The sequence below is a fragment of the Triturus cristatus genome, chromosome 5_1 (assembly GCF_964204655.1).
Source record: "Triturus cristatus chromosome 5_1, aTriCri1.1, whole genome shotgun sequence".
NCBI classification, from domain to species: Eukaryota; Metazoa; Chordata; class Amphibia; order Caudata; family Salamandridae; genus Triturus; species Triturus cristatus.
The window spans coordinates 18,208,838-18,233,746 of NC_140587.1; the positions used below are offsets into that span (position 1 = coordinate 18,208,838).

The 24,909-nt window shown below is 51.1% G+C and overlaps 1 protein-coding gene across 1 annotated transcript in view; it reads left to right on the forward strand.

Moving 5' to 3' along the window:
- The window catches only part of LOC146829974 (indolethylamine N-methyltransferase-like), a 154,665-nt gene that overhangs the window by 65,038 nt on the left and 64,718 nt on the right, over positions 1-24,909 (forward strand). Inside the window, exons 2-3 of the mRNA XM_085604225.1 lie at positions 9,380-9,587; positions 20,214-20,262. Coding sequence (XP_085460351.1) covers positions 9,380-9,587; positions 20,214-20,262 — 257 coding nt within the window. The remainder of the gene's footprint in view (positions 1-9,379; positions 9,588-20,213; positions 20,263-24,909) is intronic.

The following is a 24,909-nucleotide window of genomic DNA, read 5'->3' on the forward strand; positions in this document are numbered from 1 at the left end:
GCTGGGGAGAGGTTCACTCCCTCCACGGAGCCATCCTGCTCCTTGACACACAGGAGGTCCGGGAGGGGATCCGACTCATCTTCGGCCCCGTCATCGGTGGCCAGCAGGAGGCTCAGTTCTGTCCGCACGAAGTGAGGCTTGAGGCGGTTCACGTGCAGGACCCGGAGGGGATCCCGAGGCGACTGGACGTCCACCAAGCAGGTGACTTGACTCTTCCTCTCAACCACTTTGTAGGGCCCAGTCCATCGGTCCTGGAGAGCGCCAGGCTTCACGGGGGCCATGACCCACACCTGCTGGCCCGGCTGGAACTCGACCAGAGTAGCATTCTGGTCGTACCAGCGCTTCATTTCTTCTTGACTCGCCTCCAGGTTGGCCTCGGCCAGTTCTCGGAACCTCCTGGTCTGGTTCCGGAGGGCCAGGACATATTGGAACACATCTCGGGGGGTGGTCTGGGGTGCTGCCTCCCACCCTTCCTTAACCAAACTGAGGGGACCTCGGACGGGGTGCCCATAGAGTAATTCAAACGGGCTGAACCCTAAGGACTTCTGGGGGACCTCCCGGTAAGCGAACAAGAGGCAGGGGAGCAGGATGTCCCACTTACGCCGGAGGGGCTCTTCTAGGCCAGCGATCATCCCTTTCAAAGTCCTATTAAACCTCTCTACTAGGCCGTTCCCTTGGGGATGGTACGGGGTGGTGAACTTATAGGACACCCCACATTGTTGCCACAGGGACGTCATATACCTTGATATAAAATTAGTTCCGCGATCGCTCACGACCTCGCGGGGGAAACCCACCCTGGAAAAGATCCCCATCAGGGCCCGACCCACCACGGGGGCCGTAATGGTGCGCAGGGGAATAGCCTCTGGATAGCAGGTGGCGTGGTCTACTAGGACCAAGATGAAACGGTGACCTTGGGAGGTGGGGGGGTCCAGTGGCCCCACGATGTCGATTCCGACTCGTTCGAAGGGGGTACTGACGACCGGGAAGGGTTGGAGGGGAGCCTTGCGCTTCCCCCCACTCTTCCCACTGGCTTGGCACGTGGGGCAGGACTTGCAGTGTGCCTCTACCGCTGCTTTCATCTTGGGCCAATAAAAATGGGTCACGAGACGGCTGTAGGTCTTGTCCTGACCCAGGTGACCGGCGAGGGGGACATCGTGGGCTAAGCCCAGGAGGAAATACCGGAAGCGGAGGGGTACCACCAGTACCCGTCCGGATCCCAGCTCCACTGATTTCTGCTCACTATACAGGATGTTATTCTCCCAATAGATTCGGTGCGTTCCGGTCTGGTCACCTGCGGCTTGGCCCTCGGCCTGGCGCCGCAGCCCGACCAGGGAAGGACAGGTGGCTTGCTCCCGGCAAAATTCTTCCCGGGTGGGCCCGCCCTCGTGGCGCCAATGGGCCAACTCGGGTAGATCCCCCAACTCGGGGACCGGGGCGGGGTCGGATGGTGCGGGTTCGTCGCTGGCGACGGACCCTTCCGATGGGGGAACGGGAGGACCCTCGGCGGGGACGGTACGGGCTTCTTCGACCGGGGTGCCCTCGACTTTTCTCCGGGGAGTGAGTCGGGCTGTCATAGATCGGGTGGTGGCACACACACACTCGGGGAGTTCCATCATTCCTAGGTGGGCTTTGCGCTCTACGTGCTTCCAGGGAGAACTCTCCAGGTCGTTCCCTAAGAGGCAGTCGACCGGCTGGGAGGTTCTTACGGCCACCTTGAGTTTACCTATCACCCCTCCCCACTCAAATGGCACCAGGGCTACCTGACACATACTTTCCCTATTGTCTGCGGATATTACGGGGCAAAAGACATTGGGGAGGATCTGCTCCTCGGGAACTAGGTGCCTGAGGACACCGGTGATACTGGCCCCGGTGTCCCGCAGGGCCTCTACCTGGTGGCCATTGATCTTGACGAGCTGCCCATATTTCTGTGTGTTGGACGGTAGGAGGCTACCAGGGATCATTTCCCTATCTCCCAGGGATACTAGGGCCATAGCGGCGGGTTCCCACTCCTCGGCTTCCTCAACCTCCTCCCCCAGGGCTACGTTTGCTATCTGTCTCGCAGGGGTGACTTGGGTGGCCATGGGGCACTCTGGGTCATTGGCGTAGTGCCCGGGTTTCTGGCAACGAAAACATGTGACGGTCACCCGGTGTCCTCGTCTCCCAGGGGGCCCTGTTACTGGTGGGGGGGGCGCCGGGAAAGGTGGAGGTGGTGTCTTCGGGGGGCTAGGCTGGGACTCTCTCGGCCCTCCCTGGTTCCCTCCCCCTCTCTGGCGGGGTGGTCCCTGACTGGTTCGGGGGTACTCTCCTACCATGCCCCGGGAGACCCGGGTGTTGGTCCAGCGGTCGGCCTCCACAGCCAGCTTCCGGGGATCTGTGAGCTTGCTATCCAGCAGATGTTGACGTAGCTCTACGAAGCAGTTCGCAGCCAGATGTTCCCATAACATGAGATCAGTGAGTTCGGCAAGGGTGGTGACCTTGCTGCCCTTGACCCACCCATCGAAGGCCCGACTAAAAAAGTTTACATACTCCACCCAGGTGGTGCCCGGGATCTTCCTGCAGTCCCGGAACCGTTGGCGGTACATTTCTGGGGTGAGGCCGTATCTTGTGAGGAGAGCCTCTTTCATGTGGCTGTAGGAGGTCTGCAGGGAGAGGGGTAGGTCGAGCAGGGTGTCCCTTCCTTCGCTCAGAAACCGCCCCCACAACCCCGCCCCCCAGTCCTTCTGTGGAATCCGATGGGAGGTCATGGCGACCTCGTAGGCCCGAAACCATTGCTGAATGTCATTGTTTTTATAATATTCTTTGACCACATCCTTGGGGATGTGGACCTTCTGTTGCGCTGGGGGGGCCGTCTCTCGGTTCCCCGAGGGCCTCCCGTCCTCATTTCGGGCCTTGAGCTCGAGTTCTTTTAAGCTGCGTTCGTGCTCTAGTTGGAGCTTTCTTCCTTCGTGCTCCCGTTGGAGCTTCTTTTCTTCCAGTTCGCCTTGTACGCGCATTTGCTCTACCGCTAGCTTTTTCTCCGCTAACTTCAATTCGCCCTCGATTTTGAGTTTGGCTAACTCGAGTTCATGACTGCGGCTTCTCTCTCTGTCCGCGAGTTCTTCCGGGGATAGGCCCCCGTCTGGTACAATGCCTCGCACCTGATTGTCGCTGCTTTCACTTGGAGGGGGTTCGGCTTCGTCGGGGCGCTCCCCCGTGCCTTCCGGGCGAGATGCCCCGGTCTCCACCCAAGTTTTCAGTGCTTTCTGCAAGTCTTCCTTAGTGTTGAGGCCAGTGGTAGCGATTTTAAGTTCTTTGCAAAATTGTTTTAGCTCTTTGTGTGTGTATTCTTCCAGATGCTCCACCTGGAACACTCTGTTGGCGTTGGTTTCTGCGGAGCTCATGGCGCTTCCTTCTGCCATCTTTGTTGGTCGTGCGTCCGTTGTTCACTGTACGATCTCTAGGTGATGGGCCCGAATCCCGTCGCTTGCCACCAATGTTAGACGGCGACCTCAGAGGAGCCCGGAAGGGGGTCCTGACTTCCCTGAGTCCCACCCGTGTAGTATTGTAGCCGGGCACTGGCGAGAGATTCCCCAGGGGGAGGAATCTCGCAACTAGGATCGTACTTCTGGCACCACACGACACAGAGAGACCACACTGGGTATTCTCAGAAACAAGCTTTATCAAATAGGTATCACTGCAAATATGTACACGGCGAGCACGGGCTCAAGAGTCTCTGAAAGGTAGGGGGTAGCGGGACTGTCTCTGGTAACGGTTCAAAGCAGGGACGTATCCGGCGCACAGCTCACAATCCTCCAGCTGGGGGATACGTGGTCGGAGTCGGGGTCCGGCGGGACCGTGAGAGTCTGGGGGAGCCGCGAGTCACTCAGCGGGCGCAGGTACAGGTTCGGAGGTCTTACGATCTTCAAGGAGCCGCGAGTCACTCAGCAGGGCTCAGGTACAAGTTCGGAGGTCTTACGATCTTCAGGGAGCCGCGAGTCACTCAGCAGGGCTCAGGTACAAGTTCGGAGGTCTTACGATCTTCAGGGAGCCGCGAGTCACTCAGCAGGGCTCAGGTACAAGTTCGGAGGTCTTACGATCTTCAGGGAGCCGCGAGTCACTCAGCAGGGCTCAGGTACGAGTTTGGAGGTCTTACGATCTTCAGGGAGCCGCGAGTCACTCAGCAGGGCTCAGGTGGGTTCAGGTTCCAGGAGCCGCGACCACGTCAGCAGGCTCTCGTTGTTCCAGCGTCGAATCTCCCGGACAGTCTCAGAGCACCCCTTGTTATAGGTCGACCCCGCTTTGATGTCCGGAGTCTGCGCAGGCAGGGGTCTTGTCACCTGGGGGCCGCTTGTCGGGGTTTCCTGCTATTGTCTTTTGATCCTTTCAGGGCCGGGTCGGGAGGAGTCCCAGACACCCAGCAGGCACGGAGCCAGCCCGCAGGGAGGCCGGAGGGCCGATCGAAACCCATCGTCCCAGGGGAGTTCGGAGGTGCGATAGAAACTGCTCCTCCCTCTCTCATCCCCTGGAAGCGTGATGTCCTCCAGCCGGAGTGGCGCCTCGAGGCCCGGGTCGTGCTGGAGCCGGGCGGCCATCTTGTTGCATGGAGTGGGCACGTGGGCCCGGGGTGGCCGAAAGGAGAGAGGCCATGGACGGGGATGTCCGGGGTTGGTGCAGGTGTCCTGGTGGGAAAGGTCGGCTGGGCCGCGTGCTTGGGCTGCAGGCACCAGGTTTCGGTGGTGCGGGGGCACGGAGGGCCATTCTACGAGGCCGGGTCCAACACTCACCATCACTGAGCACCACCTCACCATCACTGAGCACCACCTCACCATCACTGAGCACCACCTCACATCACTGAGCACCACCTCACCATCACTGAGCTCCACCTAAACATAACTCAGCCCCACCTCACCAACACTGAGCACCACCTCGCCATCACTGAGCACCACCTCGCCATCACTGAGCACCACCTCACCATCACTGAGCTCCACCTAAACATAACTCAGCCCCACCTCACCATCACTGAGCACCATCTCACCATCACTGAGCACCACCTCGCCATCACTGAGCACCACCTCACCATCACTCAGCACCACCTCACCATCACTTACCACCGCCTCGCCATCACTGAGCACCACCTCACCATCACTGAGCACCACCTCACCATCACTGAGCACCACCTCACATCACTGAGCACCACCTCACCATCACTGAGCTCCACCTAAACATAACTCAGCCCCACCTCACCATCACTGAGCACCACCTCACCATCACTGAGCACCACCTCACCATCACTGAGCACCACCTCACCATCACTGAGCACCACCTCACCATCACTGAGCACCACCTAAACATCACTCAGCAGCACCTCAACATCACTAACCACCACCTTAACATAACTCAGCCCCACTTCACCATCACTGAGCACCTCCTCACCATCACTGAGCACCACCTCACCATCACTAACCACCACCTTAACATTTTTCAGCCCCACTTCACCATCACTGAGCACCACCTCACCATCACTGAGCACCACCTCACCATCACTGAGCCCCACTTCCCCATCACTGAGCACCAACTCACCATCACTGAGCACCACCTCACCATCACTGAGCCCCACTTCACCATCACTGAGCACCACCTCACCATTACTGAGCACCACCTAAACATCACTCAGCAGCACCACAGCATTACTAAGCACCACCTCAATCTATCCTTGGAATATGGCATCTATTCACTGTCCCCTAAGTCTGTCCCCTGCTCGCATTCTATTTTAATAACTATTTCACCAACCCCATCCTTCCATTATTTATGTCCCCCCTCTCATAACAAACAAGCCTATAACAAACAAGCATTGCAACATGCAGAAAGAAGTTGCCACTATTTCAAGGGCAAAATATATGCAAAACATTGATTATGATAAATCATTTTTCAAAAAGGTCTTCAGTTGTACCCAAAGTCTTCCAGGTGATATTTAAAGGACAAACATGCGTATAATACTTTTTTATTATAACTTATAAGCATGCTGTGCAGCAGCCACATTACTCTACAACATAGCTTACAAAAAATGGTAAAAGCAGTAGGTCTAGCTAAACACTTATAAGGTCCCAAAGGCAAGACCTATTGGCTATACCAATGCTTGTTTCTTCTTTGGTCCTCATCTTTCTTGGTCTTTCTCAGTTTCCATTCTTAAAAAAATCATTTATTGATTTTCAGAAAAAGAGAAATATATCCAGTAGACATCTACAATATGGCTAAAATACAATGGTAGAGCGAAGAGATCTCAAATAAGTGAGAACTAATAGCTTTGCCAATGCTTGTTTATATTGCTGAGCTGGTCAGTAAGTCTGTCATTTTGGATGGCAATTTGGAAATTCAGACCACTCACCGTGTGAAAACTACAACTGAACTTTTGAATTAGTGAGCTCAACAGCGAGATACAATGTTTGACATATTTAATTTACCTGTCAGTCCCTTGTAAAGATGATTCCTTATGAACCGATTGGATTTTGTTTAATTTTCTTTTGTAATTGAATTCTTTTTGTCACATTGCTAATTTTCATTTTGATTGTAGGGGCCACGGGCAACTAATTCTTATTGTGGGGCCATGGCGGGAAGCAGTGTGGTTTTTTGAGGCTGCCAAGTTGAGGGCCAGCCTGTATGTGGTTGGGCGTGGCTCCGGTGGTGGAGCATCGTCTTTACCCTGGGGTTTGGGCTTCAGAGTGTGTTGTGATGCGCCTTTGAGGTTGCTCACACTATTTTTCAGGTTTTTGCTTTGACACTTATCTGAAGTATCTGGTTTTAATTGTTTTGTTAAGGAGCTTTCTTCGGTATGTTTGGCTTTGATTTGAAATACAGTAACAGGCAGTGGAGGCCTTTATAAAACAAAGCATTTAACTTGAATTACGAATGCTCCTTGTCTTTGCTGGGCAAGTGTAATCAGATGAGCTTACATAATTCCAGTCCACCGTCCACGGGTTGTTGTTTACTGTACACTTGGAGCTAAAACTGTGTCAGACAGACCTGATGCTCTTCATCGTGAGGCGGCCGCAGGTGTTCGTGCATTTCGAACCTATGCCACACTGCATAGATAGCCTGGAGCCCTAAAACAATTTACAGTAGGCCTTTGTAGCGATAGTCATTTTTAGGTCTCGCCTGATCTAGCGCATGCGCTGGTCTGGCCGAAACATTTTGTATGTGGGTTTTCCAAGTGCTGCCTGTTGCCTAAAGCTTGCGTGCACGTGATCGTGCACGCGCGCAGCCGCCATGTGTCTACTGTACCTAGGGATGGGTCGCTCTGGCAGGAAATGATGCTCTCAGCATTGGGCACTTACAAGGGTTCAGAGTGTTAGCAGTGGCCTGCACATATATTAAATACAAGTTCGCCTTTGTTGTGCCATGTTTATTTTCGAAAAAATAAAATCTGTTTTGTTTTACTACCCATTTTCCTCTCTGATTCCCCTAAAATTAAATTATATTTCTCTAGCAAAAAACAGACAAAAAAGCATAGATAACTGCAAGCTTTTCAGACGACCACCATACTGTCAGTGTCGCCACTCAATTTAAGGAATGACACTAGCAGTCCATGATTCATTAAAAGCTGCTCACATGTCTTTGGGGGCCATGAACCTAAGGAGTTTTCCTCATAGCTGCACCGCCGTAGCGAGCGGCTGCAACGTTTTGCCATATTTGTGTCTAGGGCCCCAGTGGGGGTCTGGAGGGCACCGAGGTGCCCGTGCCTGCTCTTTGTTTGTTTACAGCTGAGCCGCACCAGCGCGGACAGCTGCAACGTTTGGCAACATTTTATGTTAGGAGTCCCAGTGGGGCAGGAGAGGCACAGTGGTGCCCTGCCCTTTACTTGGTTCACAGCTGTGCCGCACCAGCAAGGGCAGGTGCAACATTTTGCGCACATTTGTTTGAGAGAGTGTCAGTGGGGACCCACCCAGAGGGCATAGACAGTGCCCATTCCTAGTCTTCATCACAGCTGCACAGCAATTAGTAAAACACACAAGATGATGGACAGAATGTTGCACATTGGCAACACATTCATCCCCCAGTCACAGATCTGGGTTTAATCCATCGTTATTTTGCTCACCACGCCACCCCAGTTCTGACATGGCCATATGCAAATCAGTCTTCACCCTGTGCCTCATGGAAATTGTCTAGCCCGAAATGCCAAGCTATGTCTTCCCTGGACCGGAATCAAGCATCCTAGGATCGGTTTCAGGGATTCACCCCTCTTCAGCCAGAATAGCTTGACTCCAGTGGCGTAGTGAGCACGGGACCCACGTCTGGGCATACCCTTCCCACATAGGACGAACAGCAAAACACACAAGATGATGGACGGAACGTTGCACATTGGCAAAACATTCACCCCCAGTCACAGATCTGGGTTTAATCCATCGTTATTTTGCTCACCAAGCCACCCCAGTTCAGACATTGCCATATGCAAATCAATCTTGACCCTGTGCCTCATGGGAACAGTCCAGCCCGAACTGCCAAGCCAGGTCCCCCTTGGACTGGAAACAAGCATCCTTAAACCAACTACCCATGTCCCTTGTTTTCAAAATTATCATAAATACTTAGTAAAAGTCGCCGCAAGCAACCGGACCGCCTTGTGCTCATCTCTCCTTCCTGATAACAGTGTTTATTCTCACTAGCGGTCTGACCGTTAATTTAAAGCATAACCTCCCCTCCATGTGCCCAATCAAATGCAGTTCCTCTCAACCCTGACCCCGTGACTTATGACCCCTAAGGCTATACTAAATGACTCAAAAACCCTAACATAAACTACAAGTCCCATAATGCACTCCCCAGTGTCGTGGCTAAACCGAAACGAATGTGAATTAACCAGAAACCCACCCTTAAGCTATTACAAAACAACATCGCATTCTCAATAAACTATAAATAAATGGTGTTATATTAATAATCAAATGCATGACAAAAGTCACTCGCTCTAACAAACACAATCCTTGTGAAGAAAATCAATGAACCAATCATAATACAACAGTCCAGTGATGGGAGGGTGCAGTATTTTGGAAGGGGGTACAGAGGGAGTAATTCATTTCAGAGAATATTATCCATACAGGCACACAAGCAGATGTGTATCAAATGTCAACGCTCAAGAAAGATTACAACTTTAAAAAATGAACATGTGAAATGATGTTGTATTTACCCAGGCCTAATGTGACCGCTTAACACTTGTAAATAACCATCTTCTTCTGCTCTTCTGTGAAGGTGTAATATGCCCAGTCCTGAGGGAGACTGGGCAGCCTCACCGTATGTGTAAATGTTAGCGATAAGAGCGCTGCAGATGCATGAAGATTCCAGTTTGATGATTTTAAAGACGTTGGGCTCATATTATAAACTGAAATTCACTCCCATGTACTATTTCTCTGAACAGGTGCTGTGAAGGGAGGGACTTTCCTTGAAATGTCCCTGGCCCCGTTGGCGCATTGCGCTGTCACCGTCAGTGACCATTTCACTGATACCTACTTCGCCTGTCCCAATGCTAAGGCCATGGAGGAGGTTGAGAAGTGGGTGAAGAACGAACCAGGTTGTTTCGACGTAACTGACATAATAAAGACGACTATTGAGCTCGTGGGCAGTGGGTAAGAATCCAACTGTGTATTAACTTTGTACAACTTTGCCTTCCTATTAAGATTCGCATGGAGTCTCAAGAAAACCCTCATAAAGACACTCTTAGGTCCTGATCCGCAGTTTATCATCATCATGCCAGGGTATGGCGCTGTTTATCGCAGTCTGTGAATAATGACTCCTCCAGGTCCTTTGATATTAAGGGCCATATTAGGAAGGACTTCCGATAATCATCGCAAAGCACGCTTAGCGCTGTATTTTTTATCGCCGACTATCGCTGGTTTAGATCGCGGAGATACCGCGTTATTGTCAACGTTTAGCTCCAAGGCGATAATAAACCAGCGATAGCGGCGATTCTCCATCAATAACGCCGGAATCCCAGCGATGAATTCCCATTGCTAAGGAAAAGGTCGCTAATAGGCAGGTGAGGATTCAGCCGTAGAATCCACCTCCCATAGAAAACAATGGCTAAGTCAAGATTTTAGCAGGTGTTAAAATCCAGCGATAAATGCGGTTAGCGTGAGTTTATTTATCGCTTTGCGGGCATTGCTAATAGGGAGAAATTGTGTTAGCGACTTCTTCCTATTACTTTTAGTGAGGAACGTCCACTTTGCATGTCATTAGTGATAAATATCGCTGACATGCAAAGCGGTAAAAAAACGGCCGCTCTTGCCATTAAGTTGTTAGCGACAGCTTGATAATAGGGCGATAAAAATATCGCCGCTTTATCGGCAAAAAGTGGCGCTAAAGCAGCGATACTGCCCTTGCTAATATGGCCCTGAATGTGCTAAATAACACCTTGGAGAACAATAAGCAGAGTTTGGTACCTACTGCACCAACATCAGCCTGGAACGGTATATCATGTATGCTTTCCCTCTGTTAAGTTTCAGCATTTAACTCCTGCCAGAATTTACCAAAGGGTCAGCTATTTACCAAACGCAGGGATTACTGGATTTGTTAAATAAAATCCAACTCATAATTCCAATCCCTCTGCAAACACCAACCCGCTCCAAACCAAGGCCATAGACTGAATAAGAAGTGACCAGCACATGTTCCTTATATGAGAGCTTCCACAAGACTGAGATATTCAAAATCGACCCTTGACCTAGTTGGTAGGTCGCTCCCCCAACACACGGCTCCGCCTGTGTGTCCTGACCCTGCCCCAGTTGCCGCTGCTGTAGAAGTTGAGGCCCTCCTCCACCCGCAGGCTACCACCTGCGCCTCATCCCTGGTGGCCAGTGGTAGGCCTTAGGTTTGTATCACTGTCGCTGTCTGTCTTTCCCTGTACTGCCCATACTGTCTTCTGGTGTCTGTGACAGCTGTTGCCTGTCTCCCCCCTGTGCCTGCATTCTTATCTGTGCCCGTTTTCCTTGCCTTCTGTTCCCCTCATTGCCCCTTCATTCTGTGCCCTCTTTTGCTTTCTGTTCCCCCTTGCTGCCCGTAATTTGTGCCCGTTTTTCTTGCCTTCTGTTCCCCTCGTTGCCCCTTCATTCTGTGCCCTCTTTTGCCTTCTGTTCCCCCTCCCTGCCCCTGATTTGTGCCCGTTTTTCTTGCCTTCTGTTCCCCTTGTTGCCCCTTCATTCTGTGCCCTCTTTTGCCTTCCGTTCCCCCTCGCTGCCCCTGATTTGTGCCGGTTTTTCTTGCCTTCTGTTCCCCTCGTTGTCACTTCATTCTGAGCCCTCTTTTGCCTTCTGCTCCCCTCGTAGCCCCTTCATTCTGTGCTCTCTTTTGCCTTCTGTTCCCCCTCGCTGCCCCTGATTTGTGCCCGTTTTCTTGCCTTCTGCTCCCCTTGTTGCCCCTTCATTCTGTGCCCTCTTTTGCCTTCTGTTCCCCCTCGCTGCCCCTGATTGTGCCCGGTTGCCTTCGGTGCGCTCGCCGCTCCCATTCCTGCCGCTGTGTCCCCTGCAACTCCGCACCCCTCACTGCCCATTCGCTGCCCCTGCCTCCCGCCTCCCAGCTGCTCCTCCCTCCCACATCTCCTTATATGATGGCTGCTGCGTGGCCGTGCCACTCGCTCTCCGAAGGCACGCCTAAGGCAAGCCTGTCTGTGACCGTCCGCGCCTGGATCGTGCCCAGTACCGGAACCCCTGGTCCCCGCACCCACCACGACGACCACCACCGCTAGGATGCCAGCACACTCCACGCTCTCAACTCCGGATGCACCCACACCTGCTTCAAGGCTGTCCCGAAACGCACACACGGTCCCTTCACCTGCCGGAACTGCAGCTACACCAGCCTCAGAGCTGACGAACAACCCTCCAAGAAAGACCTCAACCACCTCTGATGCATCCTACTGAACACCCACTCCACACGCAAACATGCCGTCGAGCTCTGGAACCTGCTCGCCACATCATCCCCGGATGTCGCCTTCCTGACAAAGACTTGGATGAACGACTCCTCCGCACCCGACCTCGCCATAGTGATCCCTGACGGCTACAAGATCACCCGCAGAGACCGCACCAACGGAGTCGGAGGAGGAATCGCAATCGTCCACAAGAACAGCATCAGGGTCTTGACCAGCACCGACGACACTCTCAGCACCACCAAACACATGCATTTCCAGATCCACACAGACCCCAACTCCACCCTCAGAGGCACCCTCGTCTACAGACCCCCCGGACCCTGACCCCAGTTCAGCGACTCCATCGCCGACTTCATTAGCACGCACGCACTGACCTCCACCGACTACATCCTCCTTGGAGACCTGAACTTTCACCTTGAGAACAACAACAACAGCAACTCGACAACCCTGATCGATAACCTCGCCAACTTCAGACTGAGGCAACTCGTCACAACGCCTACCCACTCTGCTGGCCACACGCTTGACCCCATCTTCTCCGCAAGCCCCCACGTCTCCTTCAGCCTGCATCCACTTCTCCTTCCAGAAACGCACCACACACCACTGCACCCAACAGATCCCTCGCCGCTGCTGGAGAAAAATAACTGAAGACCAACTACATGCAAACCTCACTCTCAGCCCACCCACCAAACCCTCCAACACCGCCGAAGCTGCCCACAGCCTCAGACTCTGCATCGACGACTGCGCCAACACCCTCGCCCCGCTGAAGAATCCCCCCCACAGAGAGACCAGCAAGAGGGCCAGCTGGTTCACCCCAGAACTCCTAGCCTCCGAGCGAGCCTCCTGGAAACTAGAAAAGAAATGACACAGCAAATAGACTCCGGACAGCCACACAGCCCACAAGGACGCCACCCGCAACCACCATCACCTCATCAGGACTGCCAAGAGGACCTCCTTCAAAGACCACCTTGACAACAACACACACAATAGCAATGAGCTCTTCAACATCATGAAGAAACTCTCCAACCCCAGCTCCAACACCAACGACATCCCGCCGTCGCAAGCCCTGTGCGACTCCCTCGCCACTTTCTTCCACCGCAAGATAGCAGACATCCACAACAGCTTCAACAGACAGCAACTCAACAGACTCTCTGCACACCATCGACCACGACCCCCTGCTAGCCTGGATCAGTGTGAGCATCGATGACACCATAAAGACCATGAGCACAATCCACTCCGGCTCCCCGTCAGACCCATTACCGCACCAGATCTTCAACAAAGCCAGCAGCTCCATCGCACCCCACCTGCACAACATCATCAATCTCTTCCTCGAGACCGTGACCTTCCCAGAGAGCTGGAAACACGCTGAGATTAACGCCCTACTAAAAAAAATCAAGGCAGACCCTAGAGACCTCAAGAACTTTCCGGCCCATCTCTCTGCTCCCGTTCCCGGCCAAGGTCATCGAGAAGATTGTCAACAGACAGCTAACCTGATAACTCGAAGAAAACAGAATCATGGACCCTTCCCAGTCAGTTCCGCAGCAATCACAGCACCGAAACCGCCCTAATTGCCACCACCGACAACATCAGGACCCTGCTGGACAGCGGTGAGACCGCAGTCCTCATCCTCCTGGACCTCTCCTCTGCCTTCGACACCGTCTGCCACCGCACACTACGCGCACGCCTCCACGCCGTAGGGATCCGAGACAAAGCCCTGGAATGGACCACCTCCTTTCTCTCTGGCAGAACCCAGATTGTCCACCTCCCCCCATTCCGATCCGAAGCCTCCGAGATCATCTGCGGCGTACCCCAGGGATCCACCCTCAGCCCGACACTGTTCAACATTTACATGGCCCCGCTCGCGCACGTCGCCCGACAGCACGACCTCAACATAATCTCCTATGCAGATGACACTCAACTGATCCTCTCCCTCACCAAGGACCCCATCACCACCAAAGCCAACCTCCACGAAGGAATGAAGGCCGTCGCCGAGTGGATGAAGATCAGCCACTGAAGCTGAACATGGACAAAACGGAGGTTCTTATCCTTGGCTCCAACCCTTCAGCCTGGGATGACTCCTGGTGGCCGACGGCACAGGCAGCAGCCCCGACCACGCACGCAACCTGGGAATTATCCTCGACTCAACGCTCTCCATGACCAAGCAAGTCAATGCCGTCTCCTCCTCCTGCTTCAACACCCTCTGCATGCTCTGCAAAATCTACAGGTGGATCCCGACAGATACTAGAAGAACACTCACCCAGGCCCCTGTCAACAGCAGACTCGACAACGGAAACACCCTCCACGCAGGAGCCCCGACCAAGCTCATCAAATGACTGCAATGCATCCAAAACGCCTCAGCACGACTGATCCTTGACGTACCACGCCACGGCCACATCACCCCCCACCTGAGAAACCTGCACTGGCTGCCCGTCAACAAGAGGACATCCTTCAAGCTCCTCATCCACGCACACAAGCCACTCCACAAGACCGGCCCAGCCTAGCTCAACAGACGACTCTCCTTCTACATCCCCAACCGCCAGCTCCGCTCCGCCGACCTCGCACTCGCCACCGTCCCGCTCATCCGAAGAACAACCACCGGTGGGAAGATCCTTCTCCCACCTCGCCGCCAAGACCTGGAACACCCTCCCACTGAGCCTACGACAGACCCAAGACCTGCTGACCTTCAGGAGGCTACTCAAGACCTGGCTGTTCGATCAGTAGCGTTTACGCCCTCCCAGCGCCTTGAGACCATCACAGGTATGTAGTGCGCTCTAAAAATGTTTGATTGATTGAAATCAAAGGTTCACCACACCTCTGTAAGGGCTCCTCCACTCTCTTTTTCATATTTTGTGCTGAGCTTGAGGCTCCGCTTGGAAGATTTGTTGGATTATGTAAAAAATATACATAGGTCGAATCAAGAACTTTCTACATAGTAACGATCTACACAGTTTAAAGGAAAAATAACATACAAGGTCAGAACAAGAACAATATATATAGATTTAAAAAAAACACTATAAACATGCCAAAGTAAGAACAATATACAGTGGTGAAAACAAAAACAATAGTCACAGGTTAAATCATGAACCATATATATCAGATAATGCACCATCAATGTAAATTATAAGAATATTGCAAGTAATCGATTAGTTCCATGAACACATAGAGAAATGAGGCTGAAGGCTGAGTTGCTTTATAAGGTCATGAATCGCCAAGAAACTTGCTATATCTTTCTACTGTGTACCAGAGGGTATTTTATTCCTTCTAATAAATAGTTGCACCAACACCATTCCCAATCACTGCTTAAATCCTTGATAACTTGTTCTTTCATATTCATTGCAGACAAGAAGAATGTAAGCAGAATCTTTACAGCAAAATTAAACATACCACAGGAACATTAGTATTTTTTGCAAAATTATATTAAATCCCGTAGAACAAATTATGTGGCTCAGCAAATTTGTCCTACTTTTTGCTTTCCTCGTTCCTATTCTCCCCTCATTAGGCTCTAATTTCTGAACCAACAATGAGGGAAAAGGGTGACAGCAAAGAAGGAACTGTCATTCACTCTGCCACCGTGCTGGGAGAGAATGCTGTTGCGGAATGCACAAATGGATTGTAGACTCACTGTCCCACCATACACGGAAAGAGAATGCTGTCTGTAATTAAAGGGAATGCTGTCTACTTTGGTAATCCATTTTTGGCAGAAAAACATTCATTCACTGTCCGGCCATACATTGGAAGAGAATGCTGCTATCGGAAGCGCCGATAGAATGGATATTCCCTGTTCACCCATACACTTGTAGAGAATGCTGGTGTAGACAGTGGAGATGGAATGGACATTCACTGCTCAGCCATGTAGAATGAGAGAATGCTAGTGTAGGCAATGCATGTCTAATGAACATTTGCTACACAGCCGCATAGAAGAATCCTCAGACCAATTGACTTGTCACGGTCATCGCCCTTAGTGGTTACCTGCAAATGCGATGGGGAGTTGAGGGTATGTGTTGACTTCTTTGGTCTCAACAAAGAAACATACCTAGATTCACACCCTGTTTCCAAGAGAAAAGAGATGCTGGCAGCATTGGTTAGTGCCACGTGAGTTTGATAGTGTGTGATCTAATTACCAAGAAGGATTTGTCCCCCAATCCTGGCATTGCACCACTATTGTGTTTGCTGTGGGAAATCATTTTTAAAGGATATCTATTTGGACTGGCCTCCTCTGCAGCTTCTGATTTCCAACTGATAATGTCCCAGATGTTCAAGGATGTAAACAAGTAGCTTATTTTTCAAGATGATATGCTGGCATATACTGTAAAATAGAATGAGTTGCAGTTATTCTTTCTGTAAACCTCCTATTTCAGGGTGTGCTTCACCCCTATCTGAATGTGGCACCTAGGTTAAGGTAAATACTGTGGCTGATATCCCATGACTCCAGCCAACTTGAAAAGCATGGCCTGAATTTTGGCCTAAAATGAAGATGGTGGCTGCCTTTGGATTAGGCCGATGAGGGGTATGGAGCAGAGGAAATTCTTTAGTGGTGAGAGGCTACCCTAGCATGTTTTGAGGAGATCTGACGACCCTGCAGAGGCAGGGAAGATGACTTTATGGCCCGAGGTGACCCTTGGAGCTGTGTAGCAGCAGCCGAAATGGGTGCACACTACAACCTTTGGATGTGGGCTGTTGCATAGGGCCACCGCTGCTGTGTATGCACTTTTGCCCTTTTAGCTGTTCCCAGAGAGCACACTTGAGTCCTTTCCTGGAATCCCAGAGTGATGCAGCATAACTGAGGTGCCGGGGAAAGTTGTTCCAGTCTTTGTCCTCCAGATGAGAGAAGGAGCATCCTGCGCTGTGGGGTGGGGTGGCCGGTGACTGGTGAGGGGCTGGGGTTACTGGTATCTCTCTAATGCTCCTGATGACTGAGCGGTGGAGTCTTACCTGCAATGCCATCATTCCTAAGTTTTCCGAAGAACTGGATATGCTCGAAGCAGTTTGGGAAGGCTGTCCACAGTGAAGATGTGTGTTGTGCTCCGCAATACCCCAAAATTACCACTAGACATCAACACTTTACATGCACACAAATAAATTACATCCAACGGATGTTCCCTATCACCAGAAAAGAGGCCAGAATGTTCCCTGGACCATCAAATCTATCCTCTATACCTCATACCAGAATAGAAGAAATGCAGGTCTCCCACAATTGTATAAAATCTTCATACATCCTCTGGACAGTCATTGCTAATACTACTGGGAGAATAAGGATCCAGAGGCTTCAGCCTGTGCCTAGGAGCTGTATTATTTATAAAAATCAAGCAGCCCATTTTCCTGCACTGCATGATAGGGAACGGGCAGGAATGCACCGTATTGAACATTTGACAACGCATTCCTGTCCGTTCCCTGAGCACAATGTGCTGCTTATTGCCAACACAGGCTCCTTTGCATCCGGTGCAAGAGTGCAGGCGTTGTAGGCAAAATTGTTTTTTTACAAAAGAAAATCCTCAGAGGCTTTTTCCTTTTTCTATGTGGGATGTAAAATGCAGCGTATATAGAAAGAGCTAAAAACAGGCAAAAATGAAGATCATTCGCCTCATTACGTCACACCTGGGGAGGTGTAGCATTTTGAGGCATTCCCAGGTTTACCAGTAATGGTACATTTTTGAATGTGCTAAATTAATGGGTAGATGAGTGGGAACACCTATGCTGCACCCGTGGAATTACTCCCTGGGGCACAGTAACGCAACACAGCAATTATCTGTGCGTTTCATTGCTCCAGGTTTATTAAGCCACTCAGGGTCATGCAGGGTGGCCTTGCGTGCCTTGATAAATCTAACTTAAGAATTGCTTCACTCTGAAGTCCTACTGAGTGGAGCAAGGGCAACATAACTCTTTGATACATGTGGCCCTGAGTTTTCACTGGTTCAATTTTAGTTTTTGGCTTTTCTGAGTTAGTGTCCTCTCTGGGCAAAGCCGTGGCAAATATATCATTTGTATTGGCAATAATGAAAATTCTAATATTATTTGATTGAGCACCAACTGGTATTGCACTAGTATAAGGAATTGTGGACTGTGTCTTGTATCTAAATCCTTAGTATTATTAGTTGGTTATTACTGTAAATCAGCAATCTTTTAAGAAATGTGGCCTAACTGGTGTCTTTCAGATGTTTACACATTTACAAGACTTTTCACCTCCATCTTTTAATAATTGCTTTGGGTGGTCAAAAGAATGAAAAAGCATATACGTGCTCAGTGGGGACCGACTAGGGAAATAAGTAACAGGGTGATACTTTTGAACCTTCATGTATGCTTGCTTGGAGTGAAGAAACACTAAACAAAATAAAGGAGTGCAGACTGCTTGATAGATTTCACATTTATTCAGGCTCATAAAAATCAATCAATCAGGATTTGTGAAGTGCGGCAAATCATCAGTGAGTGTCTCAAGGTGCTGGGGATGCTGGCTGCTTCGTGGTGAACTTGTTCTTTTGAACAGTCAGGTCTTGAGTCCTTTCCTGAATTGCTGGAGCATCGGGCAGTCCTGAGGTTCCAGGCTTTGGCCACCAGGTGAGAGAAGGAGCGTTCTCCACGGTTGTCTTGGCAGATGAGGCGGGTGTCTGTGAGGAAGAGGGAGGCAGATTGTAAATGACTGGTCGGTTGGTGGAAGGTTATACGTTTGTTGATGTACCTTGGTCCCTCATTGGCCCCTCATTGGAAGAGTCGATTAGTTCCATCACATATGCTCTTGCTGGAAGATCTACGTAGGCAGGCAACAGCAGAGCTGAATGCTGTATGGGAGCCTGAGGAAGAGGAGCTGGAGCTGCATTGATAGCTGGGAGTGTTTCTTTGCATCCGCAGGGTCTACAGCAGATGATCCATTGCCATAGACTATCGTCCCGACTGATGACAACAATGACATAGTTGTCCTGTTATTAATCTAGCAGGTTGCAATACAGGGGTCATTGCTTAATTTGAGCCAGTGACACTTAATTGCCAACATCAGAGCTTATTACTGTCTGCCACATGATGGCGATGGTAAGTTATTTAAAAATGAGCACAATCACAGTTGTTTATTAATTAAATATACAGTAAAAGTGGCTAATAGCTGCTGCCTATGCCATTCTTATAGCTGTAGGGGCCTGGAATAGCCAGAATTTTCACACTTGCGGGTGTGTGATGGTTAGTAGTTGTGTTGGTACAATCATTGGCAGTGGTGGCAGGGGCAATGTGTGATGCAAGCTGCAGAGACCTCCTGACGAGGTCCCCGGCACTTCTTGTTTTAAAAACTAAGCACCGACTGGAGTGAAATTGAGGCAATCACTGGACAGCCAATGAAAATGGAGCAATTATGTTGCTGTCTTTCAATAATTACAGATAGGTTGGTATGAGGAAATAGTTATCTGCTGTGTAGAGCTCAATGTTTCTGAATCTAGCTTGTTGTGCTCCGTACTGACAAGCTTCTTCTCTTCCATAGTGCTGGTACCTATTATGAGTTGGCAGGAGCAGTATCCCCAGGGGAAATAACCAGGTGTTGGAAATCTGGACCCATTTTAAAGGAGCAGAATCTCACCCAGACTACGGTGCCTGCCACATGGTGCAGGGATATGTATGCCCCTGACCCAGTCCCATGGATTAAGGGGGGGTCCACTACGGGCCCCCAAATCCATTCACACCATTCACTTTGCTGTCGTTTGTCCGCCACAAAACGAATGTAGGAAAGGGATATCATAATCGCAATGTTGGACTATGTTTCTGTTCCGACAGGCGGCTGAAAAGGACCGTCTGTCAGAACCGTGGGGGAAGGTCTTTACGACCGCCACGCATGCCCAACGATTCCCCCCATCATAATATGGCGGGGGAAAACAGCAGTACGATGGCGTAAGGCCCGCCACCGACCAGCTGTCGGTGGTGAGCCTTCCGCCATCGTAATGAGCCCCTAAGTGCCATGTGGCACACACACATGCCCTTAGGCATGCATGTGTACCATATGCGCACACTTACTTTTTTGAGGTGGCATCACGTTGGCCTTTTGGCCCCCTATCTCCCTTGTAATTGCATTCGCAATTTGCAAATACTAATTTTGTGATCACATATAGCCTTTAGGCCCATAGGAATGAATGGGAAGGCATTCCTTAACAGCGAATCGCAAATTGGAATTCGCTCTTAAGGAATATGTAGTAATCGCAATTTTTGGGGCAAATCCTAGATACATTGCATTTTGCGAATCTAAAATAGAGAATCGGTAAAATTAGCTATTTATTAAGCGCAAAAGCTATTCTTTATGCATCTGGCCCTTTGTCTCAGGCTTTTTGTTACTGCCCAATTATTACCCATATCTTCTTTCTTGTCTTCCTAGTCTGGACTCCCTTTTTGGCGTCTCCCTTGGAATCAAAAGTGTACCTTTGGTGAGTATGGTACATCTCTACCTCTCAAGCTCAATCTTTTTTTATATTTATTCTCTTTTACTTATGCTTCTCTCTGATATTTTCTTCTTTCTCGTTCTTTTCACCCAGATTTCTCTATATGTTTTTTAAATTATGCTCTTGCACTCTCTTGACTCTACTAACTCCAAGCAGGAAGGAAGAGAGAAAATGTTTTGCTGAAAAGAAATAACATATATAGTGTCATTTGCTTGTGGAAGGGTTTTCTTTTTCTGTGTTAGAGTATATCACTCTTCTTTTCTTTCCTTTTTCTAAGGGATTCTCTGCTTTTATAAGTTTTATCCTCAATGTGTTTATTTTCCTCTTACTATTTATTTCTTGATTGTTTTTCTTCTTCTTCTTTCTTCTCTTTAGTCATAAACTACCATAAAATCTTTCTCTCCCACATGCCCGCTCGTGCCCCATTCCATTACCTGCATTCAGTGACCAGTCTTTGGGGAGATGCAGGTCTATACTTTTATGATTTCTGGGGGCATGTCTGTTACTCACTCCACCTTGATCTGTGCCCCTCTCCCTCACTGCTGCTAATGTTCTCCCCACTGTCAGCCCAGGGATCTTTCTCAATAAGTTAAGTAGGATACTTTTTTCTTGGTTTACGCCTTAATTTTGACAATTTTGGGTTCCTGTGCTTGCGGCCCCTACCTTGGTCTGGTGCTCTAAGAATCCACTTGTCGGGGGTCGTGACTTGGAGCATCAAGATGGCGGTCGCACTCTAAGAGTGCTCCAATCCCCTCAGTCATCCTCAGAAGATTCGCCACCATCAGCAGCCATCCATCCCTTTAACCTGTTGCCAACATTTTGCCATAACCTATACTACGTGTCCGTGACGAGGAACGTCACAACATTGGGTGCAGCACCTGGCTATTGGCCTAGGTCTCCAGCTCGCCCTGACCCCAAAAATGCAGCCGCTGTTCTCTGGATCCGAGGCCCTGATCTGTGCCTGATGCCGTGAAACCAGGGGCGGACCTATCCCACCTGCTTGCTGGGACCCCCCGCGCTCTGACCTGCAGACCCGGTGGCTCACCTGTTAGTGTGAGCAGGAAGAGCTGTGGGGCCGTGGGTCATTCCCACTCACGGCAACCCAGAGTGAAGCGTTGTGCTGTGTGGCCTAGGGTGAGGCCTTCTTCACTTGGTCGCTGTGGGGGCCTGCTAGGTAAAGACTGCAGCCAACAGCTGTGCTGAACGGAGACTGGATGATCGGCTGCCACCGTGGGGACTCACCGGCTGCCCTGTCCCCCCCTCTGAGCGCTGTGATCCTACGGGCGGAAGGCGGCCTGGACACGTCTGGGACCGCCAGGCCCGAGTGCTGTGGTGACTTTCGCATGTGCCTAGAGTGGGCGTGCTCCCAAGCGGACCGGATGGCGGATGAGCGGATCCCCTCAGATACCCCGATGAGAGCAAGGGTCAGCGATATAGGGGATCCAGAGGCCTGTCCTGAGTGAATTCCCTGGCCTGGTGTGGTCGCAGTCCTCGGGGCCCTGCATCATGACGGGTCTGGGATGGGGTGCATTGGCTGCACCGATTGGGCAGCGGAGTTTCAGGGGACCCCCCACCCCAACTCCCTCCACTCGGGCGTGCCTGACTCTGTGGCGCTGCGGCACTAACCCCCATGATGCTTGGTTAGGCCCCATTTGGAGACAGTCTGCCATCCGCTGCTGCCAATGTGTCGCCAGCACACAGTCTGAACCTGGGGCCCCAGGTCTCATAGAGGGGTGTCCTGCTTACCGGACCCCAAAGAGACCAGACAAGAAACCAGGGAGGCACCCGTCCACACAAGTCTGACACCAGAGCTGTGTAGGGATTGACCACTGGACTAACCCTCCCTAACCCATCGGATTCCACGAGTCTGCACAGCCCTGGCCGGCCCTTGAACCCTTGAGAGGCCTTGCATATGGCTCACAAAAGCATACTGAGCCCAAGTGGACCCCTGGGGCTGACCTCTCAGGGTCCCATCTTATGCAAGGTGGTGCTGTGGGGAGGGGCCTTTTGGGTGGGGTTGGGGCCTGCCTAGCTGCCACTGAGATTTTCCCGGGGGTGTGACATCCGGTGTCTGACACATGGGAAATCGACTGTGACGTCACGCAGCGATGGGCTACTGGCAGGCCCCTGCCCTGCCTGATAAATCGGCGTGCACACTGTCTCACAGGGGAAAAAAAGCTGCTGCCCGGCCATACTGGTACCGGCACCTGGATGACAGACGACCACCAGACACAGAACACTCACCTCTATCCTTGCAGGTGACACCGCCCAGAGGCGCCAAGGCCCTGGGCACAGCCACCCTGATTGAAGCCAGTCACCACTCACCCTGACCGAACTATGACTGTGTGTCAATTGGATGCTTTTCCCCTCAAGGCGACTCCACCCGATAACAATTTCAATCCCAACTAGGCTACACACGGAGTCCTCTCCACAATAAACGACCACCCGTCACACACGGAAGCTCTACACCACCCGTGTGGGCCGGCCAATACCTCTCCCCTAGTGGGATCGTCTGTCGACTGTCATGGGGAGAGACCGGGGACCAAAGACACCTGCGACTCATAACAGAATGGACCAATACAAAGTTACTGACCAGGGGACCCGGTACGAAGATGCAGGAGGTCACACTCCAATGAGTGGAGACCTCAATACGATCCTGCAAGCCATCTCCACTTCGCAGGCTTCAGTCAAAAACAAGATTGGAGAGGTCCGGGTCGACATGGCCCTGATCAGACAAGATCTTCTAAATGCAATGGCCAGAATCACCGAAATAGAATCTCGTGTCTCCTCAGTCGAAGAAGATGTGACCAGTCTAAAAGAACAGATGACTCGCCTGCAGACCCAAGCTAAAGAACTTCACAGGAGGGCTGAAGATAGAGAAAACCAATCCAGGCGTTATAACTTGTGCCTAGTGGGATTCCCGGAGGGAGTTGAACACATACCGATGGAATCCTTAGTTGAAACTTGGATTAACTCCTGGATGGCCAATGACACGCTCTCCACTTGGTTTGCCATTGAACAAGCGCACCTCTCCCTGGCTCCAAACCCCCCCCCCCCGGGTGCTCTGCATCGACCCATCATAGCACGGATCTTTAACTTTAGGGACAGGGACCTGATCCTGCAGCAAGCCTGTACCCGGAAAACCGTAACTTACCAAAATCATACCATTATGATATTTCCAGACTACACCAGGGAAGTTCAAACACAGAGGCGCTCCTACACAGACGTGAAACAGAAACTCTGCACCCTCAATCTACACTACAGGCTCCTCTTTCAAACAAGACTACGCATGGTCTTTGTTAGACCTGGCACCTTGGCGTGAGTTTCCCTTCCACTTTTTGATGGTGTGCCTCGACTGTTTTGCTGGTGTTGTCCGCTCAGGGCACTGCGCCACGGCTAATCCGTGCCGCAGTGCAAGTGCTCCCTAGGTAAAGTGTACCTGTAATTGATGATCATGATTGGTTTGTTGGATTCACTGTCAGTCCCCAGTAAAGTGCACCAGGGGTGCCAGGGCTTGTGAACGCCAATGCTGCTGGTGGGCTTGCAGCGCTGGTTGCGCCACCCACAGAAGCGGCCTTGTAAAATGTGTCTAGGGTCTGCCACCGCAGACCCTGTGCGCGGTCCGGGACCGTCGCGCTGACTGCGCAAGTGCCCCCACTTGCCAGTCCCTAAACCTTCCCTTACCTACATATTAGCCACCCCTCTGGTAGGCCCAAGGGCAGGGTGCATTGTAGGCATAAGGTAGGACATGCCCTGATGTGTGTGGCATGTCTTAGTAGTGAATTACAGCCCTTGTCGTTTTTCACTATTGAAGGCTACCTGCTCTCCATAGGCCAGAATGGGCTGCTGGGGTCACGCCAACGCTGTGACCCCAGTGGACTCAGAGAGCATGGTAGAGTGTCAAGTTTAGTATGCCTGAACTCAGAATAATAAAATACTTCTTGTAGTCAAGTTTATTTTAATATCCTGGGTTTGTAAATACTACTTTTAGAAAGTTAGTATTTACTGACCTGACCATCTCAGTCCGCCTCTGCTGTGTGTGTGTGTTCTGCCTGGCAACAGTAAGGAGCAGGGTGGGGGGATCCCCAGAGACAGGTTGGCTGCCAGGTGGTGGGTAAAGAGGTGACACCTGGATGGGTGGGAGGAGTACACCTTGACTCTTGAATAGACCTGTGCTCTGCCACCACAAAGCCGGCGCCGCCCCCTGTGGAGCGGCTGATGTCTCTGCCCTGCTGCTGAAAGGAAAGAGCAGAGTCACCATAACAAAGTGCTCCAGAACTGGACTGAGCCAGGCCTAGGCCCCCTGGCGCTAAAGAACAAAAGAATCATGGTATAAAAGTAGGAGCCTGGCTCCTAAGAAATCAGAATCCTGTTTACCACAAAGAACCTCTGCCCGACTAGAAGGAGAAGAAGACGCTGGAGGAGCTGGCCTGCTGCTTGCCTTGCTGAGAAAGGAGAGGAAGAGACTTACTGAGAAGACTTTGCTACTTTGTGCTTGAACATTCTCCAAGGGCTTGATCTGAGCTTGCCCCCTGAACTGAACCCCAGGACCAGTGGGTTCTCTGTGCTTTTGCTCGTCCTCCAATTCGAGCCATGTGTGCATCCCGCTGGAAAGAGACTGCGCCTCTCATC